The 26,010-nt window shown below is 37.5% G+C and overlaps 1 protein-coding gene across 1 annotated transcript in view; it reads left to right on the top strand.

The window, feature by feature from the left end:
- Positions 1-26,010, top strand: part of LOC121327322 (ephrin type-A receptor 3-like) — a 150,526-nt gene that overhangs the window by 11,456 nt on the left and 113,060 nt on the right. The window contains exons 2-3 of the mRNA XM_041271280.1: positions 4,444-4,508; positions 11,043-11,703. Of these exons, the coding sequence (XP_041127214.1) occupies positions 4,444-4,508; positions 11,043-11,703 (726 nt within the window). The remainder of the gene's footprint in view (positions 1-4,443; positions 4,509-11,042; positions 11,704-26,010) is intronic.

Genomic DNA, 26,010 nt, shown 5'->3' with positions numbered 1-26,010 from the left:
ACACTGCCATCCAAGCTTCTCTGGATTGAATCGTTGGCCCAAATGTTGATTACAGCAAATGTTTCTTCATCCCTGCTGAAATCTGGTGTATGGTCTGTCTCAATCAAAAAAAAATATATAGATAAACCGAATAAACAGTAGTGCTGGGACAAATATCCGAACAAATATTAATATTTAGTAGTCGGCAATTGTTTATTTTATCATTTTCTCCCAATTTAGAATAGACAATTATTTTTAGGCTTACTGCTACCGTCCTCGCGCTGACTCGGGAGGGCGAAGATGAACGCACTCTGTCCTCCGAAGAGTGTGCTGTCAGCCGACCGCTTCTTTTCACACTGCAGACCCACCATGCAGCCATCTCAGAGCTACAGCGTCGGAGGACAGCGTTGCTCTGGGCAGCTTACAGGCAAGCCCTGAGGCAACCGGCCAGACTACAGGGGTTGACACCCTGGCTGACCTAAGCCAACCCCCCCCCCCCCCCCACCCCCTGCTGGGATTGTGCGCTATCCATTGGGGGCTCCCGTCCACGGTCGGCAGTGAAATAGCCTACACTTAAACCGGTGATGTACAGGCTATAGGGCGCATTCCGCAGTCCATGTGTAGCACCTTTACTGAATGTGCCACTCGGGAGCCCTTGAACTAATATTTTTTTACATGTTTTCGGATTTTAAAAAATCTGATGTTCGTATTCGCTACAAATGACAAAAATACCTTGCACCTATTTATCATCTCAGCAGAATTTGCGCGGCAGTTGAAAAAAATGGAAAGAGCTCCATGTGATATGTGAAATGACTATATATAAAAAAAACACATGATCAATACAGCAGCTCTTGAACCTCTATTTAAAAGTTCAGAATCTCATGGGACAGAAAAAGGCAATCATGTCAGTCTGAAATGCCTTGCTTGAACAGTACCCAACTTCCTGAAAATGTTGGGTAGTGATATTTATATACAGTAGATTGTATATATTATGTTTTTTGTTTCAGCTTTGTTTTATGTGGATTGTAATGAACGAACCAATTGTTTTTTTTCCCCCCTTCACTTTCCACATTTGTTTTATTTGAAGTGTTTAAAGTTAAATTTCAGTTTTCGTTTGCATGTTCAGCTACAATGCACAATTAAACCTCATGTTATTACTTTATGAAAACGTGTCTGGCTACTGTTTACTGTGAAGAAATGGCAATGGCAAGGAATGAAAAAAAATAAATAAATATAAATAAATAAAATGCGGTGTCAACATTATGTACTATTTATTTCAGAAATAAACAAAACAACATGTAACTTGAGCTGCTATTTGGAATCCTTGTTTTTCTTTGTTAATTCACTTAATGTAAGTCCTACACAATGTATTCTTCACTCCTGGGATATCTTTCTATTTTAACGTGCTACATATTGTAAGGTCTTGCTGTAAAATAAAGACACACACACACACACACACACCGTGGCCACGCCCCCTGCCCCTGCTGCTATGCTCTCTGCCTTAGTTTAGAGCAAAATAATGACTTTTATTACTTTTTGAAAATGAACTAATATTTAAATTATGAGCGAATATCCGAACATGAAAATCCTGTGTTCGTCCCAGCAGTAATAAACAGAAATGTTTCTTGCGGAAGTGAAACCTTCAAGCAGGCATGGCTGTATGTTAATTTGTCAATTTATGAACGGCTGTCATGTATTTTGTCTCACTCAAACTGGGTCAAAGCGTGTTGACCCACATCCTGAGGTGGGTTGCTGCTAACCAGGTTTCACACTACTTGATATTTTGACCTGGGTAGCCAGAACCTGGGTTGGGACCAAGGTAGGAGTGTGAAAGGGACTTAAGGCATTCTTTGCAAACTACTTAGCAGAGGTTTGTGAAGTCATGATGGCAGACTGACTCGCAGGTTGTCAAAAAGTTGTCTGCCAGGAGAATTACTATAAATATCCAAGAGTTAAAACCTGGCTGCCAAAATAAAACGGTTTCAAATGAGTCACCGCACCACAGCTCATCATTAACTGTTTTTGTGAGGCTGGCATTTCTGCAGCTTTTAAATAAAAATGTAATATCCACTCAAGTTTCCCCAAGAGTCCCTCGTTGCCTTCTGTTTGAACAGCTGTCTCGGCTGTGTGCATGTACTATTCTCCACTTTATCTTTCTGAGATAGCCTTTCATAAAGCACTCGGCTGCTGCACAAATTGAGTTCCCAGTTAAAACCCTTGACCAGTGTGACCAATGGCTATTGTATTCATTTCTTTTTTCCAGTGAGCAGTGATTTCTGTTTTTTTTTTTTTTTTTTTTTTTTGTTTAATCAAGGATCTAGAAAAGTGTATCTCTGGTTCTTGCATCATATGAGCTGCTTAATCGTTTTGGGGGTGGCAGGTGGTCTGCGTTAACTGAATAAAGTCAATATTTTGACACCTAGTAAAGTTTAAACATAATACATGGTCAATATTTTATTTGACAAAATATTTCATTATAAAATGAAGGAAAGCATATGCAGATAAGTTATGTCTCTACAGTTTAATGTCTACTTTAAACCAGCACATTCAGCTTTATTTAAAAAAAATATTAATAAAGACAAAGCAAAAGTGTAACTTGGCAACAGGTTTATTTTTTGTGCTGAATTTCTATTGAAAAAACTATCCAAACTTTAATTTGTCTACAGTTTCCGCAAACACATTTGACATAAGTACATAATAAATAAAAATTATCATCAAATGTATCCTGTATGCAGTTCTAGGAGCTGCTCTCTTTATGCATCTGTCTATTTAAATAATCCTGTTTTTTCCATTGTGAGAAGCTGAACACAGCTGGTCATCAGCACAGGGAATTTGAAAACAAGTGTTGGTACTCATCCAGAAGAGAATGAAACATTTGTCCTTGTTTTCAATGGAATGAAAAATGTCGCATTTTGAAATCAACAGCTGTGTATCAGAAGTAATTAAAAATGAATTAGCAAGGGTTCAGTGGCTCAAAGAAGGTTGTCAGTCAAATACAGTTCTGAAACTTAAAGGCAACCAATTACAGGTTGCATACTTGCCAACATTTGGAAACTGCAGCAGGACGCTCGTCATATGCATGGGGGGGGGGGGGGTGTCATATGTATCACACACATGGGAGGGGTCAGACACAAAAAGCACTCTATCATATAATAGACGTATCCCCCCAACTCGACACCACACGAACATCATGCCAGTAAAAATAGACATAACGAAGTGTTCTTACCTTTGTATTAGTTAGTGATCAGCAGGTGTGTCAGCCGCACGAAGAGCACAGCGTGTGGTTTTCACTAACTCTACTGTGCCGAATAAATGCATTTTTTTTCTATGGGTAAATATCGGGACTTTCTTCCTATGCATCGGGACGCGGGACATTTGGTAGGAAATCGGGACTGTCTCGACCATATAGGGACTGTTGGTATGTATGAGGTTGTCAAAGGCAATTTAAACAGTGCAATGGTCACGTGCTTTTTAATTCTTAATTTGAAAGCATGTTATATTATTCTATCACATTTACAGTTCCCTTCCAATTAGAAGACGATCAACAACAATACTTTTGGGATATGCCTGCCACATGTCAGTTATTTACTGAGCATTTTATGTCAGAGCTGCCGACAGGCCCTGAGGACGTCGCTCCCTGATCCAGTCTACCGAGGGAATAAGTATAACTAACCTGTCCAGTTGCTGTGATTGAGTCTGTAAAAGAGCTCTCACTAAGTTTTCTGGAGTTAGAGCAGTTATGTGTATAGGACGAGAGAGGTGCGTCATTCTGACTAGCTGTTCTTCTATCATGGTGAAAGGACCCTTGCTCCTCTCGAAGCAGCGACTATCCCACAGGATTGTGGACACAGTTTCGACTGCATATACTAATACCTACCTACCTCACCTGGGCGGGTGGCCGTGCACTCTACCAGCGGAGTGGCTATGTCATGGGTCTTCTCTTTCAGGGAACAGGGGTTACATCCGTTACCTAAAGTTAGTTGTTGTACCTTATTTCCATAACCTGTTCTACAGAAAGACAGTCTATTCTAGATATTTAATAGAACCTGATTTGAATTATGTAATTTTAGAAGGCAGTATACAAACAGTAGGAAGATATTTCAAACCAAATCTTGTGAAAGTAACAGCTATGATTGGTTGTATTGTGGAAAATATTGTATTGGAACCTTAAAGTATGGGTACTGCTGAAAAGACCACTGTGATTTCCAAGTGTATAAATCAATTACCAGAAAATCCCTGAAAAGAGAGTTTGAACATTTGGTCAAGCTACCCGTTCACATATTGAACAGAATTATGTAATTTGATAGTTTTTTCATGGGGCTGACGTGTATATGTGAATGTATAAATAACATATGTTGCCCAGAAGGCCGACCTATGCACAAATTTACTTTTTCATATCGTGTCAGAGATACTAAACTACATTGTGTTTTGCTTTTTTTTTTTTTTTTTTGATACTATCTGCAGTGACATTGCTGGACTCAATGTCGGCGCTTGGAGACCTGGGCTGGGTGGCATATCCATCTGAAGGGGTAAGTAACTAATTTCACAACTTTGAGCAAACTAACATAGGCCAGTGGAGCATTCATGGCCTGTAAACCTCTGGGGTTCTGCAACTTGTAACAGTACAGCATTGGTTGTGTAGAATTATAGATCATGTAAATAAAGTATATCATATCTTGTAAGATGAATCAAATACATATATACTGACAGATGCAGTATACAAGGCCCTTTTTGTTTTACATAAACTATAGGTAGCTTTTTCTAATACAGATTTTCACCTGAAATTTGGTCCACTCCAGCATGGAAAAATATTGATTCACACCAAGGAAATCCGTTCAGTAGTCAAGTTAATGTAAATAATACATTTGTGTTAATGCAATACAAGGCTGCCTGATTACAGTGCTTAAGTACTTTATACAGGTTTAACATCACCAGGTTTACATGGTCACTGAGATTGTTGCTGGCATTCACAACAAACAGAAGCAAGTAAGTTTGTGGCCATTGCTACAGCAGAAAATATAAATTCTGGTTTAATTATATTTAACAAATGTTGTGGTTTAATTATATTATTCCCTTAGAATTCTTTTATAGATCGTGTTTTTACATGTAAAACAAATTCAAGTCAGTACCGTCCATGGCATTAACCAATTAAATATGCTAGGCTGCATGAAGGATAAACATTATGAAAGGTATTGGCATGATAATTAATGGCAAAAGTAGTTTGCCAGTCTATACACTCAGTGTCAGAGTCACCTGTAGTTGCTTAACAGTTTGAAAGTTGCTAAATCCCACACTGCATTATGGATCAGGCCATTGGTCTCCTGTCTCTTCTATCCTATTCTAATCACTCATATTTAACAGACTAATCAAAGTGAAACATTCTTTATACATTGAGCTCTTACAAGAAGGGACCCTCATCCTAACTGATACCATGACAGTTTGAATTACTAAAGACAGTTCTGTTAAATACAGAGATACAGTAGATCAAATAGGTGGAAAAATAGAAAGAGAATATGTGGATTTATTGATCACATTTAAGTTGATGGACACAAGTCAGTTTGAAGGAAGCCATATATCTAGAAGTGCTGCAATAACAGGGCTCTCTGACATTCGATGGTGATGGTCTTAGAATATCACCCTTATTCTGTGCATTGGCAGTACAGTGTGGAACATCTCATTCATAAATGTCATTAGGAAATGGCTGTTTAATGCTACACTTTAGATAGATTGATTGATGAATAGACAGAAGAGCAAACACACAAAGATCTTATGACTGCATATACGGACATACAATGTTGGAGTGAAATCTACACGTTGTATTGCTTTCGGGCAGCATTTTGCCATTGTGGGGTTTGTCCAGTGCCACAAGCAGCCCTTCTGAAATGATTTCAGTCTCTGGCTTGGCTAATCTTGACTAATTTCACACCATGTCATATTTTTCTTGCTTTGTCCAAAGCTGGTGGATTGACTCGACCTGGTGACTGTAAAGAGAGGTACTGAGCTGCCTGTGCCTAAGCCGAGGATTTTTGTTATCCCTGCAGGGGATTCTTAAAAAAAAGACTGACTTCCCAGAGTTTCAGAGAGCTGTATCATTAGACAATCATCTGCAATTACATTGAAGCAGAACATACTGTAGTGGTAATGGAGACATTTGTTTTTCACAGGAACATTAACATCAGTTGTAGGGCTACTGGTTTTCCATGATTATGGAAATTAACCTGTGTAGCAGCAAGTCGGTCAAAAGGCTTTTTTTTTTTAATCAAAATGTGACCAGATTTTATTCTGGTTAATGCAATGCCATTACAACGGAAAACTTAATTTGTGGAGTGCTGTAAACAGGATTAATCTCACATGACATTGTTGTAACTAAACTGTTTAATATTGTTTTTATTGTTATTGTAATGCCAGCAATAAGCTAAACGGATCTTTTCTAAAATATATTCATTTGTAGACTGAACTACAGTGTTAGTGGAAGAGTGTAAATATGATTCCCACAACTGTGCTGGACATTTGTTTTCTGAACTGTTGTGATATAATTAAGTTTTCCTGCTTATTTTAATGTCAGCACTGAGCCATGTGATGTTTATAAACATTACGACATGTTTTGAAATGTCTTCATGTGCTTTACTTACTATTACAGCAACTAGAGTCTGTTTGAAAATCTTGGCTTTAATAAAATAGGTAAGATTTACTTATTTTAACTATCAACATTATTTGTATGTTCAAATGCCGTGTTTAATTATCAATAAATTGATAAAAAATAAAGCGTGAAAAAACAGAATTGGTCATTTTTGAAAAACAGAATTTGCTCTTCCCCATCATGAAAAATCAGTACCACTACAGTCGGATACTCTTGCAGGCGCTTAACAATAAGGGTTATTTAAGGTCATGCAGGCCAGTTTCAGGTCAGGAGGTCATTGTTATGCAACAGTCACCGCAGTTCAATAGAAAATGGCTTTGTAATAAGTAAAGAAGTCTACTATAATGTCTCAAGAGGTGTTTCAGCAGAGGTGATAGTTGATATAATGCTCCTCAAAGATTATAATGCATTTACCCTCTTCTCTATAATTAGTGTTCTGTATCCGATTTATTCAAGAGTTTACCAAAAAATTACAGGTTGGTTTTTACTGATTTTATACCCGATTTTTGTCTATTATTCAATATTTTTAGGTACTATTTTCTAAGAATTTTTGTTTTTGACTCTGACATTGTAATAAGCAGCCCTTCACTATATCCTAGGATACAGCAGATGTTTATACGTCAGAGGATCAAATAGTAAATCTCGAAAAACTACTCGCTTCTAAATCTTTTGTAGTCATTTTTGTATTACTTTAGTATAAATACATGTTAGTTTGGATTCATATGTTGTTTTTTTCTGACTTTATGTGAACGAAAAGACACACATTTGCCCGTTTTCCCATTGGAAATAGTGATATTTTGAAATATCACTGTCCTGGTCACAAAAGCAAAGTTTGTGGGGGATAATAGTCATTTTATATACTTTTGAGGCATAAGCAATTAGGAAATAACACTTACTACCCAGGAACAAAAATTGTGTTATATAGTGTAATCGACACAAACTAAAACAATGAAGTGAACTGAAAAAAGAGACAAGCAATCCATTTGTGTGGCTTTTACACACGCTTTCATAAAAAGAAAGCACAGAATAGCTGTGTTAATGAGTTTGTCAGAGCACTGTGCTTTGCTAGACAACCACTGTTTATTGCAGAGAGGTATGTATTGATGACTTTGTGTGACAGTACTGTCTGTCCATCAGCTAAAACACTGCCTAACGCCGACAATCTTAATCGTAAATATTTTACGGAACACATTGATGGAAATTTCCAGTGTGATTTTTGATTCATATGTATGTAAAATAAACTCTTTAATTCCCGGACAATTTTTTTAAAAAATAAAACCTAAAATGCGGAACACTATCTATAATATACATGCTACCGGCCTGCTCATGATAGCAGTATGCTTTGTATCTGCTTGTATTTGGGACTCGTGACTGTACTAATCTACGAAAAGTATTTAAGTCATGTTGCATGACAAACAGACGCCATAACAAAGGCATTGTACACAAGTAGTCTAATCTCAGACTACATTTATTAATAGAGGTTGTATCTATAATCAGCAGTTTATAACCAAAAGTAAACCAAAAATGTATAGAAGACTAGAAGTGTCACCTGAAGAAGATTGTGAAAGTTCAAGACAGTTGAACTGATGGATATAAACAGTGCTAAAGAGTCACCATTTTGAATGTGGAACCTACCAGACATTTTCAATTATCTGACAAAATGGATGCTCTTCCCTCTTGTCTAAAGTTACCAATTTAACAAACAGACTCCCTGAATGCACTACAAATGTCAATGTATTGAATCCAACAAAAAAGTGTTTCGATCTCTACATACAGTAAATCCACGCGAAGACAGTCTTTTTTTTTACATGCTAAACAAAGTGACAGACAATACCTCTAGAGTTCTGCATTTCTCATTGGGAGATTGGAATTATTCACTTTTGATACCTGATTTGGAGACAACTTAATTTCTGATGGATAAAAAGATACACATTCCCCTCTGCTCTTAAACCACTTCCAGTGAATGTTTGTCTTGGCCAGTGATTCATCTGCCACTTGACCTGGAGGTCAAGTTATACAGAATGGCCCAGTAGCAGATGTGGAAAATTTCATTCAAACAGGTGGGCTTTTCCCTAAGTAAGGCATTTCCAGGATTTCAAACCATTAATGGATGGTTGCTGAGTAAAATGAAGTTAAACCAATTAAGGGTTTAACTAAACCCTTTGTCTGACATATTTTCTGGTTCAAAGCAACCACATGCCTTAACTGTTTAGTGAGGGGAATGTTGAAATTGATTTCCTCAATACCCCCACTTAAAATAAATAACCAATTTACTAAATAATTTTTCTAGTGCAATGTTTGCATAATTTTTTCCCCTAAAATAATCCTTGTAATAAACTTTAATTTTAACCTCTGGTAATAATTGTATCCCATGAGAAACTATTGAAAATAATATATATAAAACTATAATATATATAAAACTCAAGCCTTTTAATGTGCTGCAGCCCAAGTTTCATATAATATGGAATGCACATGTATTGTCTGGTACCAGCAGCTAATAAAATCTTGAAATTACCTTTAAAATTTGTGGTGGTCTTAGAAAGTTTTCCATTCTCTAAATTAAATTGTTACCGAGAAAGCCCCGCCTTTTTTTTACACGGTTTTGAATTAAACCTCCTAAAATGATTAAGTTCAACTAGAGCCATCAATTAATCGCAGTTAACATCAGAGGTTAATTTTCTTAGCGTGCGTTAATCGTTATTTCTTTTTTTTTAAACTTATTTTTGTATTAATGCACTAGGCTTTTATCAGCATGTAGTTTGTTTGTGTGCTGTGCTGATTGCTTCCTGATCTCCTCTGGTAAAAGAGGGACAGGGAAGTGTGTGCAAAAAAAAAATGAAAATCTCCCGCTTTGCAGGAAGTGTCTCTTTCTGTCACAGCTGATGTGAGGCAGTGATATGCGATGTAACAAAAGAATCAAACCTAAACGTAGCATCGCCTGTTTTTATACAGAATATTATTCTCATCCACAACATTTATGTACTTGTCAAATAAAGTGTTTTGTAATGTGCCAGCAAGCCAGCACCAATATGAAACGGAGAGCAATGCCGATGATCTGTCTAATGACTACTACCATTTTTTAAATAAAATTATTATTATAAACAATGATATATATATATATATAAAATATGAAACTAAGAAAATATACAGTATAATTTGAAATGCATTAAGGCGAGTAATAAACTGACTCCATTGTGATTTAGCAGTTGGTTGAAACAGCAAATGCTGGAATTTTTCTGTATAATTCTGTGGAAATAAATATAAAACTATAAAGAAAGGTCAACAATATGAATCCAGGAATAGTACAACAGGTTTATTTATGCTGGGCTGTTTTTTGTATGATGCCACTGCTATGTGCTATGTGGTATATTACCCTGTCCCTACGGAATCGATATCAAGAGATCTCGGAAGCACAATTTTTTTTTTATACAACTGGGCTTTCGCTGATCACTTGTCTTTACTAAGACTACTACTACTAATAATAATAATAATAATAGCACCAGTAATAAAACAATTGAATGATATTGATGCAGAAATGTATCAATAAATATGCGATTAAAACCAAGATTAAGATTTTTTTTTTTTAATTGCGAGATTAATCGCAATATATTCTTTTAATCATTTGACAGCCCTATGTTCAACAATTGACACTACAGTTTAACAATTCAGACTCTTTGCAGTTCTCAATTACAGACAAGCACAGAAGTGAAAACAGATGGGGTGAAATCATATCTGACTAAGTGATGTTACAGTCCCTTACCCCCCTACACACACATGCACAATTAAGCAGTGACTACCAACTGCTGAACCCCCTTTTTTCTGTTACCTGTCAGTCACTTGTCAGTCAGAGCCACTGAGGCAAAAGAACAAGTATTTTTCAGTTATGAAAGGGAGGGTGGGGGAAATGCATGAGATTAAAATCTGGCAAATAAAATATGATAGAAATATTTGGTGTGCATAATAACACTCCACCCCCCCCCCCAAAAAAAAAAAAATAAAACTTTTTTTTGACAATTTGTTCCTGTGAAGAGGAGTCATTAACATTTATAAGGTTTTCTTTTTTTTTTTTTTTTGCATAGAGCCTTCTGTTATAAAGACTTGTGCCAATATGCATACATATAAAACTTCTTAACCCCATGTGGAGCCTAAAAGTGTACAGTTCCATACAGTTTTAAAATTAGCATGTTTTATGGGACTTTGAACTCATAAGAGACTATGGTAAACATTTATAATACCTGTAAAATACCATGTGGTAAAAATCTGCCCATACTTTGGAATAATGAAGTAAACTGACACAAAGGAATCAGTTCAGTGTGACATTGAATGCAGTTGTAGTTAACTGCTTCTTTAATACCAGAAGAATTCACTTTTTTTTTGTGCTGTAATGTAGCGATATCTCAACTAAAAAATGGTCTGTTTACAGTGGGAGGAGATCAGCGTGATGGACGAGAGGAACACGCCCATGCGCACCTACCAGGTGTGCAACGTGATGGAAGCCAATCAGAACAACTGGCTTCGCACCAGCTGGATCCCCCGAGATGGCGCCCAGCGCATCTACATCGAGATCAAGTTCACTCTGCGTGACTGCAACAGCTTGCCAGGAGTGCCGGGCAGCTGCAAAGAGACCTTCAACATGTACTACTACGAGTCTAACAACAGTAACCTGTGGTTCATCAAGGAGAGCCAGTACCTCAAAATAGACACCATCGCGGCGGACGAGAGTTTCACCCAAGTGGACGTAGGGGACAGAGTGATGAAACTCAACACTGAAGTGAGGGATATCAGCCTTTTGAGCAAGAAAGGTTTTTATCTGGCCTTTCAGGATGTGGGGGCCTGCATTGCCTTGGTTTCAGTCAGGGTCTTCTACAAGAAATGTCCCCTCACAGTGCGCAACTTGGCGCAGTTTCCCGACACCGTCACCGGAGGTGACTCTGCCCTGGTGGAGGTTCGCGGATCATGCGTCAACAGCTCAGAGGAGTTTGATACGCCAAAAATGTACTGCAGCGCCGACGGTGGCTGGCTGGTTCCCATCGGTCGCTGTGCCTGCAAGCCCGGGTTTGAAGAGCGCAAAGACATCTGTCAGCGTGAGTAACCCTTTTTAATATATGGTGAATGCTGGGATCTGTCATTATGGAGAATTGTATCGTCTTTGACATTTGCTAATTTGATTTAAAGCTTGAAGTGCCTCCACCTAATAATTTACAGAAAATACTTTGTGACTGATCATAGTACCTGTATTGAAGGGTTTGGCGTGATAGCCTGCGGTGTGGAGGTGGCCAGGTTAGAATAGTCATGTGGTTGAAGTCTGTTTTTATGCATTCAAGACCCAATGGGTAGAATGTGCAGTCTTGGAGTCGTAGATGCTTAATATTACTCTCTGCTTTGAGCAGCTAGACAGGTTGAGAAATTTTGTTTGAGAGTTGTGACAAAGAGATATGATAAATACTGTATTTCTAATAATGTTTTCTGTGTTTTAGATGTTGTTAAATACTTAGATCAACATGACTTAAAGACATTTGCTGATGGATATATTGTATCATCGATAGTTGATGTTAAATTGTTCCTCCCTTATAACGGCATGTACAATTCCAATTAGTAAGTCTACAGACTTGGGTGTGACTTGTTAATGCTGCAATTGGTGTAATCAATTGAAATCCGATTTAGCAGGTGCCTGATTGTTCAAATGCCCGCTACCTGGTGTTTTCAATATGATACCTAAACCAGAGATGTTCTGAAACCCAGAATCTATCTAATAGATAAGGGTTCAAATTGTGAATTCAATTCAACATGAGATTATGATTAGTGTACCAGTGAAGAGATGGCAGGAAACTTATCCAATGATCACATCTATTACTTTTCAACCTTCTGCAAAATGTATAATAAGTTATCATTAATTAGGATCATAACGGATCAAATCAATGCAAAAACATTAAATACAAGGATAGGGTGTGAATTTTAAACATTGTGTATGCATGTGTCATACAGAATCATACGAATAAGATACAGTGAAAACCCTGAGATAGCAATTTAGACAACAGTTAATAACAGATATAGGGTAAACAGCATTGAAAGCAAGAGAGAACAAGTGGGTCTTGAGATGATTTGAAGCGAGTGACTATGGGAGCTACACGCACAGAAGCTGGTAGAGAGTTCCAGAGAGTCAGGGTCATGAAGCTAAAAGAGCTCTCCCCGAATGCGATACATTTTTGCTTGGGTAAGACAAGCAAGCCAGAGTCAGAGGACCTCAGCTTGTGTGCATTACATAGCGGGGTTGGAGAGATACTCTGGACCTGTGTGATGGAGGGCCTTGTAGGCAATCAGGAGAATTTTGAAAGTAATCCTGAACTTTACAGGTAGTGTGGTTTTTACAGAGAAATACAATATGTGACTTTGAGGGATAACACCAATTCCAAGATGCTAAACCTCACATGACATAACTCCAGGAGATGAATGACAATCCTGCACAGATTGAAAAAGGTGTTATTGTGCTTGAGTAGAAGTGGCTGAATGAGATATACTCCATGATAAGCTATATTGTTTGCAGGAGGTACTGGGTTCAAATAGCTCAGTGATATGAATGCTTCAGTGTACTTGATGTTCATAGATTCCACAATCTTGGTGGTACAAAAAAGAGGATGTCCATCCATCTGGTTTAAAACTGTGGGAATCTTTTTGACCAGGTCAGTCTACTGCATATCTCTTAATATGCATGTCTATACAGATCGTAAAATACGTCTCCAGACTTTAGGAACACATGTCAATATGACAAGATATCTTTGCCCATATATTTCAAACGAAAGCCCCAGAGAGCAATTCATATATGAGATACAGTGTAAAAGGAGCATTGTGGGTCATACAAGCCCAGTGAAAAAGAAGACGTGTCACTTTCATTACACTCAGCTAAGCAGGCAACAAAGGAAAGGCATCAACAGGATTCAAAATATACTCTTCTAAAGGATACAATGAAGCAGAGGATAATGGTATAAAGCAGATTACCTGTCAGTGCTGGGGCAAGAGCTAAGGATTCCACATTAACATAGTGCACCTATAAGAAGAGACCATGTGTGTATGTGCTGTGGTGGGGTGCAGTAGGTTAATAAGAATGTAATCATTCTTTACTAGATGCAGCGTAATAGAGGTAGAGGTCATTTATTTTTTGTGTTTTACCATGAATGATCATTTGATCTTTTTATACATCATACAAGTACAGTAGCTCATCAAGACCTTAACATGTACCATGATATGCATTGTATTGTGACCTACGCATCGTGATACATATTGTGACATCAGTGTATCATTACAAGCCTATAGATTACAGTTGTAAGAAATTATTTTATTCACAAGTACATACATTTTAGAAGTTTTTGCAGTTTAGAAGAGAGATTTTGTGATTGGCATTGTTTAATTGACATTTCCAGAAAACTCAACCTTGTTACTGGAGTTTATTTGGGTATCTGATCCCCTAAATAAATGGAACATCTAATGGTATTCCTATGTATATGTCTACCAAAACCAACCACCTCGAGGTTTTTATTACAGTACATCTTATAGCCCCAAGACTTACGAATATATGCAGATAACTTTCTCTTTATCCTGGAGAAAGTTGCTTATGTAGTATCCCTTCATTTCCTGAAACCTACTACATGATTATGTTTTTTTTGTTTTTTATTTTTACAATTGTAAAAGCTCCCACATTTCATTTTTGATGTGGTTTATTGTTTGTGCTTTGAAGGTAAATGCAACGGATCTGCAAGCCACAGTCATCAGTGACTAGGGTTAAATATAAATCTAAATAAATGGCACTGATGAAGGAGACCATTGCTCATCCCTGCAGGGTGTTTATTAAGGAATAAAAGCTTTAGTGGCCTGCTAAATGTTGGTAGTCATATAAATAGATGAAGAAGGGACTAACCAATACTTGTGGAATCCCAGAGCAGATGGCAGGCTAATAGAATGGATCAGTGTATGTAGCATAGCTATGAGGAAAGCTGTTGTGGTTATTTTGTGATGTATTCCGAAATGTTTATTGTACTGCAAATATGTATTCATCTTTTATACTTTGTTCACCATGTGCAAAAGTTTCAAGTACACATGGTTTTCAAATGGCTCAGTTCCCTGCTGTTTAAGAAAAAAAATGAAGGCATTCTTGAAAACCTGCCCAGTGCAGACATTTCTACACATTTTTCTACTTACTGTGCAACTCCCATTGCATAGCAGAGGTTGGGTCGGTATTTATGTGCTGGGTTGAAGCATGTATATTTAGCCAAGTGTTTTGGTATAGGAGGAATTGCAGATGAGACGGAAAAGAAAAGAAAAGCACACCTTGGCATCCTTTGCTGTTCCATATTCTTTGGCCCTTTGTTTCCTCTCTTCAAATAATTACCAAAAACATTAAGCATGATACTTGAGGCTGTTAATTATGAGTCCATTAAACACTTCAAACAGTTTTCTTGCATGCAAGTCTCCCACAAGGGGTGTGGATGCAAGCCTTTTAAGTCTTGAATGAAACCACTGTAAACAAAAGGTCTTGACATTCAAAGAAAAAGTAGACACCATGTGCATTTTCAATTGAGAAACCTCTCACGCCATAATAGATTTAAATTTCAATGGCTTTTTCAGCAAGTTATTTTTTAGAGTGATCGAAAAATGCAGCATCTTGATTGTAGGTTTCTTTTAAATGGGATTATTTGTTTTCAAATCATAATTATATATTCTAGCCATGTATGAGGTACTCCTATTCAGGGGTGCTGTTTTATCCTTTTAGTGACTTAATTTCAGTAAAGTCCAAGGTTTTGAGCTTATGGGCTTTTTAGTCAGAGACAACTTCAATTTTTACATGTTTTGATAGGTTGGATAAAAAGAAAAAAAAAACAAGTTTATTAAAATGAAAAATGTTTTTGCTTGTATTTCAAACTGATGGCAACAAAGAAGAAATAAGAGGTCAACAGTACCTCTGTAGCCCTATGACAAACCACTTGCATATAAAGATTAAACACATTTTATGGTTTTAGTTGTATGGATTCATTTATTTATACATGTTTTGTGTTTCTCTTGGTTTAAACTCAAACTATTTGCTAATATTGTACAATATAACCCAAAACAACATACTGTGAAGGAGACAGATTACAAAGTCAATTATGTTAACTCAAGTCCTTCAAATCCTCATCTATAAGAACACCAAAGGTCAGTTTGTCAACTCGTGTCTAACACAGGGCTTCAGCCCTGCAAACATGGGCCATTTTTGATACTTTCATCCTGAAGCCTTTTTGTGGGTAGGTAGACAGTAGCAGAGCTGCATACAGAAAGTCAGTTAAATTATGAGCACACCTAAGCAAAATAATAATAATAATAATAATAATAATAATAATAATAATAATAATAATAATAATAATAATTAATTGATTGGTTTTATATAGTGCCTTTTGGGGATCACAAAGCACTTTACATACATAAATGACAATAATCAAAATAATAAAAGCAGCAATAAAACAGCACTACAAGAAAATTACATTTGTGTTAGACCTGGCTCCATCCATTGCCACAAACTGCCTTCTATTAGATAGGTAGGATCGAAACCATTGGCGTGCAGTGCCGGAGATGCCTACATAATTCTCAAGACAGCCCCTTAAAACCTCATGTTCAACTGTATCAAATGTTGTGCTGAGATCCAAGAGGACAAGTATATTAATAAGGTCAGAATCGGCAGCTATCAAAAGGTCATTTAACATCTTCACCAGGGCCGTCTCTGTACTGTGCTGATCACATCTCTTCTACTTTAGAAGGAACTTGCACTTGGAAATCACTCCAGAATTGACAGTTTTTCAATTATAAGGCCTCCAGCAATGCAGAAATACTAAAACTGTGGTACTTATTTTGCATGAATTCTACAGAAGCCCTATCTGGCTAGCTACAATAGCCCTGTAGAATTCATAGGGCTACTGGCATTCTAAATATCATTTTTAGATTCCTAAAATCACTCCAAAATGAGATGAATTTTAAGTATCCCCCCCCCCCCCCCCCCCCCCCCCCACACACACACACACACACACACACACACACACACACACACACACACACACACACAAAAGGAAGTGAATCTCTGCAAATCTTCATCATTGAGCTTAAATATTTGGCCTGGTACATACCTGAGCTGTATCTTCCACTACACAAAATATAAGCAAAATCTGAATGGTAGTGCAGTGTGTTTTGAAGCCTATATAAGTGCAGTACTTGTCTGCATGTGTCCTCCAGGCCAACCAGACTGATGACCCGGTTGTGCTTTGCTGGTGATCCGGTTTTAATTTTGATAATAGTATGTAACAGTTCAGCCAGCCTCTGCAGTGTTTATTGAGTGCTTAAACCAGATAACCCAATTTAGTTAAAAGCTAGATAACAATGAAGTCCTGCTGCTATAAGGCAATACATGAAATTAAATCATAAAAAATGTGATCAGGACCAGCAACACTTAAATCGGACGAGACGCTACAGACCATCAAATCAAATTAGACTATGGGAGCAATAAAATATAACCAGAATATAATAAGCATACAGTATATAATGAATATCTGATTTCCTGCAGGATTTGAAAATCTTAAGACAAACATGTTCTTTTAGATTGACTGTTGTAATCATTTATTCAGTAGTGGGTAAACTATCACAGATACACTGGAATTATGCGTGTTATGTAATTGCAACAGGGAGATGCAACAGCTATATATTACAGAATACATATCAAGGATTACAGAGTGTTTCAAATTTTTTCTCCAGTCGATCTATGCAGACTGCATTAATATTCTGAGAGGTTTCTAATGGCTGGATTTTAAATGATAAAGGAATACACTATCTAAAAGATTAATTTCAGATCTGTTACATACAGTATCTTAACAACATTGTAAAATGGTTCTGCATTATGAAGGCAGGTTCTCTTTGTGAAGCACTACAATTCATTCTATTGGATTTGAAATAGCTTAAAACTGTGGGGCCCTGGGCAGCCTGACAAGAAAATAAGCTGTTTAATATCTGTGGCATTTGTCTCTCATTTCGAAATTTATAAACAAAGGTTTGCCTGAAGCTGTTTGAAAAGAGCTGACCTGATGAGCTACAAGCACAGGTTAGGAGAGTTGCAGATACCTTATAAAAGGGTGCTTTATGTTTGCTGTATCGGATTTGTCAAGAAAGCGTAGTGATGCTTTGTTACAATTGCAAATCTCAAAGCAGAGGATGGGGTTACCACATGAAGCAATGATTTACTGAAGGTTACTGAATACATCCCAAAACCAAACCAAGTCTAACATTCTGTACAAGTGAATGCAAAAATGTGTTAGGCACAGAAGAATGCTGAGGCTGTGTAAACATTGCATCTAGTACAATAGTATACACTTTGGTTTAAAGAATTACCTATTAGACCCTGTCACAAAGACGGCTGTAGTGGGTGACATCAGACCAGAAACAGGAACCAGGAAATAAACAACAGAAAGGTGGAGTTGGGTGGAGCTGAGCGATTGGTTTCGCTCAGCATTTAATGAATGAACAGAACAGTAAATAAAAAGGTTGTAACAAACAAAAACACAGGACACGGAACTTTCGCCAAATTAAAGAGACAAACAAAACGGACTACACAGATAAACACGGTGAGCTGATATTTGAACTATTAACTATTATTATTATTATTATTATAACCTCCGTCTCTAATCCCGTTCTTCACTCGCTAAACATACAACCCCGAGTGGGTGAAAACATGCTGCTTTTATGCAACTGTACTGAGACTTGGTTGCTAATCAATCATTAAATTCGAATCGCGGTACAACTGCACGTGAATTAATAAAGTGCAATTCCCCTTGCTCGCATATTATTACATTTCACTTGCACAGGAAGTGCTTTGCAATCCTCATGTCTAAATACAAATATACATTTTAAACACTTGTGTTACACAAACCCGTATATATCCCGTGTACCAATGACTATACACCAACATTAACACACAACATACAACACAAAATACACACAGGGGCGGGGCGCTTTGCCATAGACCTGGATAGGCTTCAGTTAGCATATCTTGCCAGGACACAGAACTGATTTTTATTTTATACCTTAGCTAAGACTGCTATAAAAGTTTTCTTTATTACTGCTGCATTACCTACTGGTTATGTTGGGTATTACAACAGATGTAACACTTAGTTAAATTTTAGGTAAATATATTATACCCCTTTTTCATCTGGTTAAAATGTACACTTTTCAGCTCTGTCTGAAATGTTTTCCTGAGATCTGACCCCCGAGGACTGCACTGCAGCATCCATCCCGTCGTCTTCTGTCACAACCAATTACTTCTGCGGCATAGAAATGAGGGCAGCCCAGGTACCTGTCAGCTCAGAGTGCTTCTGTCCCATGACCCGCTAAATTTCTGATAGTTCTTTCTGGGGCTCCAGTTTTTCTCTCTGTTCCTGGTCTTTGTCTCTCTCTCTCTCTCTCTCTCTGCTGGGGCAAAGTGGGCCTTGAGATTGTGGTGGAGAGGCACAATTATATGTTATATATATATATATATCTATAATATATATATATATATCTACATATATATATATATTATATATATAACAATTGTTAATTCTTTCAGCATGAGACTACAGACGACTGTTAGTACATGACTGATCGCAGACCACTCTACTAGTTTAGTAAAGATGCCAGTAAACTAATCTAATATAGTAATGTAATCATGGCCTTAACTAGCTATAAGGACACAGAGGTCGTGTCCTCGGTTGTTTTTTGCATCATCAATGCTGGTGCTCATGTAAAACATTTTCTCTGTTGGTTTGCTGTGTAACATAGATTTGGAGGTTGAATATTAAATACTAAGCAGTCATAAATATTGCCAGCTATGGCTTGAAACCTCAGTTAGACCTCGGTAGAATAGCAGCTCTGGTTACAATGCTGAATGTAATGTCCGTTTTGTTGTTATTTAAATTAAAAGCTTCCATTGGTCATCCTATAACCCTGTAATATACTGTATTCATGTAAATTACAGCAGGGAAATGTTTCTATTAAAACCAGTGGTTGAAGTTTGACTTAGCAGGAAAGTTTAGCAGATATCCTTGTGTTAACCTCAGTTTGTTTTGTGTGTTTACACTTTAAACATGCAGTTACTTTTTTAAATAATGGTCTTGTTCTTATGAAATGTTAGGGTTCATTGTAATTGAAGAAAAATGTCTGGGTGTGTCGGAGTAAACGAAGGAACTTTATAATGGTTGGGAGCCCAAACATTACAGTGGGAAAAAACTATTTGTTTTATGAATAGAGGCCTTTTATTGCAGGTAATGTTTGGGCTTCCATTATAGAAATTATACCAAATGACCACCTGTGGCAAATTGGCTGCTGAGTGAGAACAGGTGCAGAGGTGATGCAGTGCAAGAACAAACACAGACAGGAAACTGTAATCCGTTTTGGAAAGGGGTCTTTTTATTTGTAACTCCCGGTCTGGCGACCAAACAACAAGCTCTGACATTACACACCAATATGTAATGCACGGAGGTAGAAAAGACAAAATTGCAGCCCAAATAATAATGACATGCTATCCGCCCCACAATAACACTAGACATGGTCACCAGACCGGCCAACAGCTCCGGATATGTGTTAGCCATCTGGTGGTTCACAAACAAAAACAATTACTAACAGCGACAAACAAACAAACCACTCAGGAACACTCTTTTTCAGCTTTCACTGGGTCTCTCGCAATCCTTCCAGTCTCTAACAAAATCCAAGCGAAGGAATAGATTGTGATTCCCCCATCCCTTTTTATGCTGTCACACGTGACCCCTTGGTAAACGAGTGCAACTGTCTCTACAATCTCCAGCTGCTACATCGTTTCACTTCCGTGTCAATACGTTCTTGCAACGGGTCTTGCCGCCTTCCAGACTGACCGACTTTACAAATAAGATTCATTATATTTCTGTCACGCCCCCCGTCAAAGAGACGGCGTTGCGGGGACCCAGACCAGAAGAAAGCACAACCAGAACAGAGGTACGGTGCAGTGGCGCATGCGCAGTTTTATTAATTAACAAAAAAAAGAAATAAATAAAATATTTGAACAAAAATAAACACTTGCTCACAGAGCACAAATAAAACAATTAAACAGAATAAATCACGAACACAAAATAAATGCTAAGGTCCGGCTGAGCAGTAGCCTTCACGGATCCTTATTCTTTCTAAATCTCTCTCGCCTCTCGCTCTCCCGTTCTCCACTTCTGAACATCCCTCCTCTAACATGGAGAGCTGCAGGCTTTTTATACAAGTGACCGTCTCCCGATTAGCAATAAATGAATCACTTAATTCGGGAGATGGCCACCTTCTGCACGGGTTTTAATAAGGTGGATGGGGCTTCCCATCCACTCTGCAAAACAAAACGCTCGGCGGTTCGCCATCATTTATAAACAAATATATTTTTATAACAATAACACAAAAATGCATGACTGACTACAAAATAATAAATACAAAATAACACAGGGGCGGAGGGGAAGACCCCGTTCTACAATAAACACTGTGCAGGGCTGCTCGCCCTGTTACACCCCCTAAAACATTTATATTTAAAGATTGCTATATAAACTACCATAGGCTGTAAAAAAACAGCCTATGGTAGTTTATTTTCTGTAAATTTACAGTATAATCATAAATCTCGAAAAACTACTCGCTTCTAAATCTTTTGTTGTCATTTTTTTATTACTTTAGTATAAATACATGTTAATTTGGATTCGTATGTTGTTTTTTTCTGACTTCATGTGAACGACAAGACACACATTTGCCCGTTTTCCCAATCGGAAATAGTGATATTTTGAAATATCACTGTCCTGGTCACAAAAGCAAAGTTAGTGGGGAATAATAGCCATTTTCTATACTTTTGAGGCATAAGCAATTGGGAAATAATTGTTACACGGGGTAATTGGATGACAGCAGTGAAAAGTGGTTTTATAAAAGGTTATTCTATCTGCAATATATAATACAGCAAGGCTGCATGCAAACAGACTGATGCTGTTTAAAACGCCATTCGCCAAGCAAATACAAAATAAAAAGGAATTAAACTGAAGAGAAGCTGAAATGGAAAAGAGCAACTCGCGAGGTGCGTTAAGAAAGGACAAATACTTTTTGGGGAATTTCAACTGCTGGTAATAAGACCCAAGCTACATTTAATATTTAATTTACTTTGCCATCTGACCTGTAGAAATTATAATAAATAAGAAAAAAAGTCATCCTCACTTTTAAAAGCATTCACTTAAAAGAACTCTGACCAGACGGTGTTTCTTTTGAAGTTTTTATTTTTCTCACTGAAGACAAGCGAATGATTGCAAATGCCTTCTATTATTAATGCAGCTGCAATGTGATATGTTTGTTTTGTTTTGTGATTCAGTCTGTAAACATTCTGCCGGTATTTACCAGGGATTAAGGATATGTGGCAGGGAATCTTTCCATTGAAGTATAAATTGATTTTAAATATTTTTATGTTTCACAGCTATCTTCAAATTAGCTTTAATATGGTTGAATTACAAAAAGTTTCTGCTAGCAAAAGCATCTTCTCATTATTTTCAATGTTTGAGCTATGGAGCTTCCCACAACCCTGATCTGAGCACAATTGTGCCAACTATTGAGATCACCAAGCTCTTTTCTCATGCAACCCCTGTGACAGGCCATGCCCCCTGGCTGGAGCTGGCCACCAAATGGACTACAGGCAAGTGATCTCCATCTATCTCCTGTAACTCACTTTGAGTTTTGCTGCAGCCTTACAGAGTGGCATTTTACCTCCCTTTGTTTCAATTCCACCTAAGTGATTTAAAGGAGGTGGTGGTGAGTGAGTCTGTGGTAAAGATGCACATTCTAACAGATGTTAAAATTATTGTACAAAATAGCTTGGGCAGTCTGAATGGCTAGTAAATATATACCATAAGGTCTGTTTACAGCTTTTTTATGTGAATCCAAATTTGTTAAGCATGATAACACTCTCCATGTGTCTAGGCATACTGAGTAATACAGACTACTTACAACGCAGTCGCACCCAATATCTTTCACCCAGAAGACAATTACTTGGATAGCAGTTTGGTGTTGATCCATGGTTCAGTCAAAGGCTGGTTGTGATTTCCCAAGTGATCTAAACATGCAAGTTATCCGCAATGTACAAATTTAAGATCACGCAGAAAGGTCACAGGGGTTGTAGGTTGTTGTTGTTGTTGACAATACACATGGAAGTATTTTGCCCACAAAAAAAAAAAAGAATATCAAGTAAATATTTGATTTCCCCCCCCCCCCCAAGCTGCAAGAAAACAAGAGGCACTTGCTACATGTTTACATAGCTTTCATGACATGGAGTACAATTTACCTTCCACTTTATCAAAGGCATTAAAAATGTAGAGCACTTGTGATTCAAAACGTGGGTGGTTATCTCCATGAAGTGCTCTGCTTCCAGCCAGATGTACCAGCCTCTTCCTGATTTATTACAGCACACTAGGCACCTTAAAGATCAAGCAGTAAACATAAGAAGAATTGAAACATTTTGAAAATCTCAGAGTTACAGCGTGGATTTGCCTCATACTTTGAGTCCTTTTAATGAATACACTAATATATATATATATTATATATATATATAGGATCTATATATATAATATATAATTATATATTATATTATGTATAAGTGAAAGGATTGGATATTTGTAGGCTGATCTTTGAGCCACCATTAAACACGTTTCTCAAAAAGATAGCTTTTATGCTTTTTTTTAGACAGCTTAAATTGAAGTTAAAGCTTTTGCAAATTATATACAGTAGCTCTCAAAAGTATTCACCACCCTTGGACCTTTCCACATTTTATTGTGTTACAACATGAAATCAAAACAGATTTGATTAGGAGTTTTTACCACTGATCAACAAAAATGTCCATAATGTCCAAGTGAAAAATAAAATCTACACATTGTTCAAAATTAATTAAATACAAAACAGAAAATAACTGATTGCATAAGTATTCACCCCCTTGAGTCAGTATTTGGTAGAGGCACCTTTGGCAGCAGCTACAACCATGAGTCTATTTGAATAAGTCTCTACCAGCTTTGCAAATCTGGACACTACAATTTTTGCCTATTCTTCTTTGCTAAATTGCTCATGCTCCATCAAGTTGGATGGGGACCTTTGGTGAAAAGCAATTTTCAACTCTTTCCACATATTCTCAATTGGATTGAGGTCTGGGCTTTGACTGGGCCACTCCAGGACATTAAACTTTTTGTTTTTAAGCCACTCCAGTATGGTTTTGGTTGTATGTTTGGGGTAATTGTCCTGCTGGAAGATGAATCTTCTCCCAATTCCCAGGTCTCTTGCAGACTTCAGCAGGTTTCCCTCCAGGATTTCCCTGTACTTTGCTACATCCATTTTCCCTCTATCTTCACAAGCTTTCCAGGCCCTGACACAGAGAAGAATCCCCATAGCATGATGCTGCCACCACCATGCGTCACGGTAGGGATGGTGTTCTCAGGATGATGTGTGATGTTAGGCTTGCGCCAAAAATAGTGCTTAGCATTGAGACCAAAAAGCTCTATTTTGGTCTCATCAGACCATAGAATCTTCTTCCACTTGGTTTCAGAGTCTCCCACATGCCTTCTGGAAAACTCTAGCCAAGATTTGATGCAAGTCTTTTTTTAACAATGGCTTTCTTTTTGCTACTCTCACATAAAGACCAGTTTTGTAAAGCACCTGGGCTATTGTTGCCATATGCACAGTGTCTCCCATATCAGCCGTGGAAGACTGTAACTCCTTTAGAGTTGCCATAGGCCTCTTGGTGGCCTCCCTGACTAGTGCCCTTCTTGCCCGGATACTCGGTTTTTGAGGACGGCCTGTTCTAGACAGAGTCACAGTTATGCCATATTCTCTCCATTTCTTAGTAATGGACTTTACTGTGCTCTGGGTGATATTCAGTGCCTTGGAAATGTTCTTATATCCTACCACTAATTGGTGCTTTTGAAGAACCTTATTCCAGATTTGCTTTGAACGTTCCTTCGTCTTCATGATGTAGTTTTTGTTAGGAAATGTACTAACCAACTGTGGAACCTCCCAAAGACAGGTGTATTTAACCTGAAATCATGTGAACCACCCTAATTGCACACAGATGAACACATTCAACTAATTATGTGACTTCTAAAGACAATTGGTTGCACCAGAGCTTATTTAGGTGTGTCATAGCAAAGGGGGTGAATACTTATGCAATCAATTATTTTCTATTTTGTATTTAATTAATTTAGAACAATTAGTAGATTTTATTTTTCACTTTGACATTATGGACTTTTTTTTGTGTCGATCAGTGGCAAAAACTCCTAATTAAATCCATTTTGATTCCATGTTGTAACACAATAAAATGTGGAAAAGACCAAGGGGGTGAATCCTTTTGAGAGTTTTGTGTGTGTGTGTGTGTGTGTGTGTGTGTGTGTGTGTGTGTGTGTGTGTGTGTGTGTGTGTGTATGTATATATATATATATATATATATATATATATATATATATATATATATATATATATATATATATATATTATATATATATATATTATATAATATAATTTTTAAACTCTTTTGATACTTAAACTCTTCTCGCAGAAACAGAAAGAGCTGTGAACTCAATTCTCTGTCTTCAAAGAGTGGGATTAAGCAGTTGTCTGGTTTGTGGTTTGAGAGACAGAGAGTACGTTTGTAAATGGATGAACAAGGAAACTAGCTATTGACTTCATAAACTTGACAAATTCTCAAGGGCATAAGTCTGCACTGCATTTTTTTTTTTTTTTTTTCAAATATATTTAGTGACCAGTTATTATTTTTATTTAATTTACTCCAATTTGGAATGTCCAGTTATGTTTTTTTGTTTACTCAGTGAGTCCCGACACAGCACGGACATTCTGAGGGCATGTGGGTCTCATCTCGGAATCGCTTTTACAGCGAGCAATCCAGAGCAGAGGTGGGTATGCTACCGATCCCGGAGAACAGAGATCAGCCCTCTTTTTATCCACTGAATGTGCTCGGTCTCTGGCCAGTAGGGTTCCCTGTTGCTTGTTGAGGAGAAGCAATCCCTGCCAGTTTCCCGCCACCCACCCCTGAAGCTTCAGAGCCAATGTGACGGCCTCTTTGCACAGCCTGGACGCGAACTGGCACCGTCCAAGCTGTGTGACTCATCCTGTGCACCCAGCGGCAGTGCTTTAACTGGGTGAGCCACTCGGGGGACCCCTGGACTGCATTTTTAATACAGAGATACAGTACACTGCACTACTGTCGATGCCGACACTGTTAATGTGGACTTATTATGGACAAAAGTACAGTAAATTGACTAAATCAGTTTGTACATTTAAATTGTTATTTAGCCACGTGTAAACCCTTAACATTAACACAG

The sequence above is a fragment of the Polyodon spathula genome, chromosome 14 (assembly GCF_017654505.1).
Source record: "Polyodon spathula isolate WHYD16114869_AA chromosome 14, ASM1765450v1, whole genome shotgun sequence".
NCBI lineage: Eukaryota > Metazoa > Chordata > Actinopteri > Acipenseriformes > Polyodontidae > Polyodon > Polyodon spathula.
Note: the sequence above shows the minus strand (reverse complement) of the source record. Positions and strands in the feature narration are given on the sequence as shown.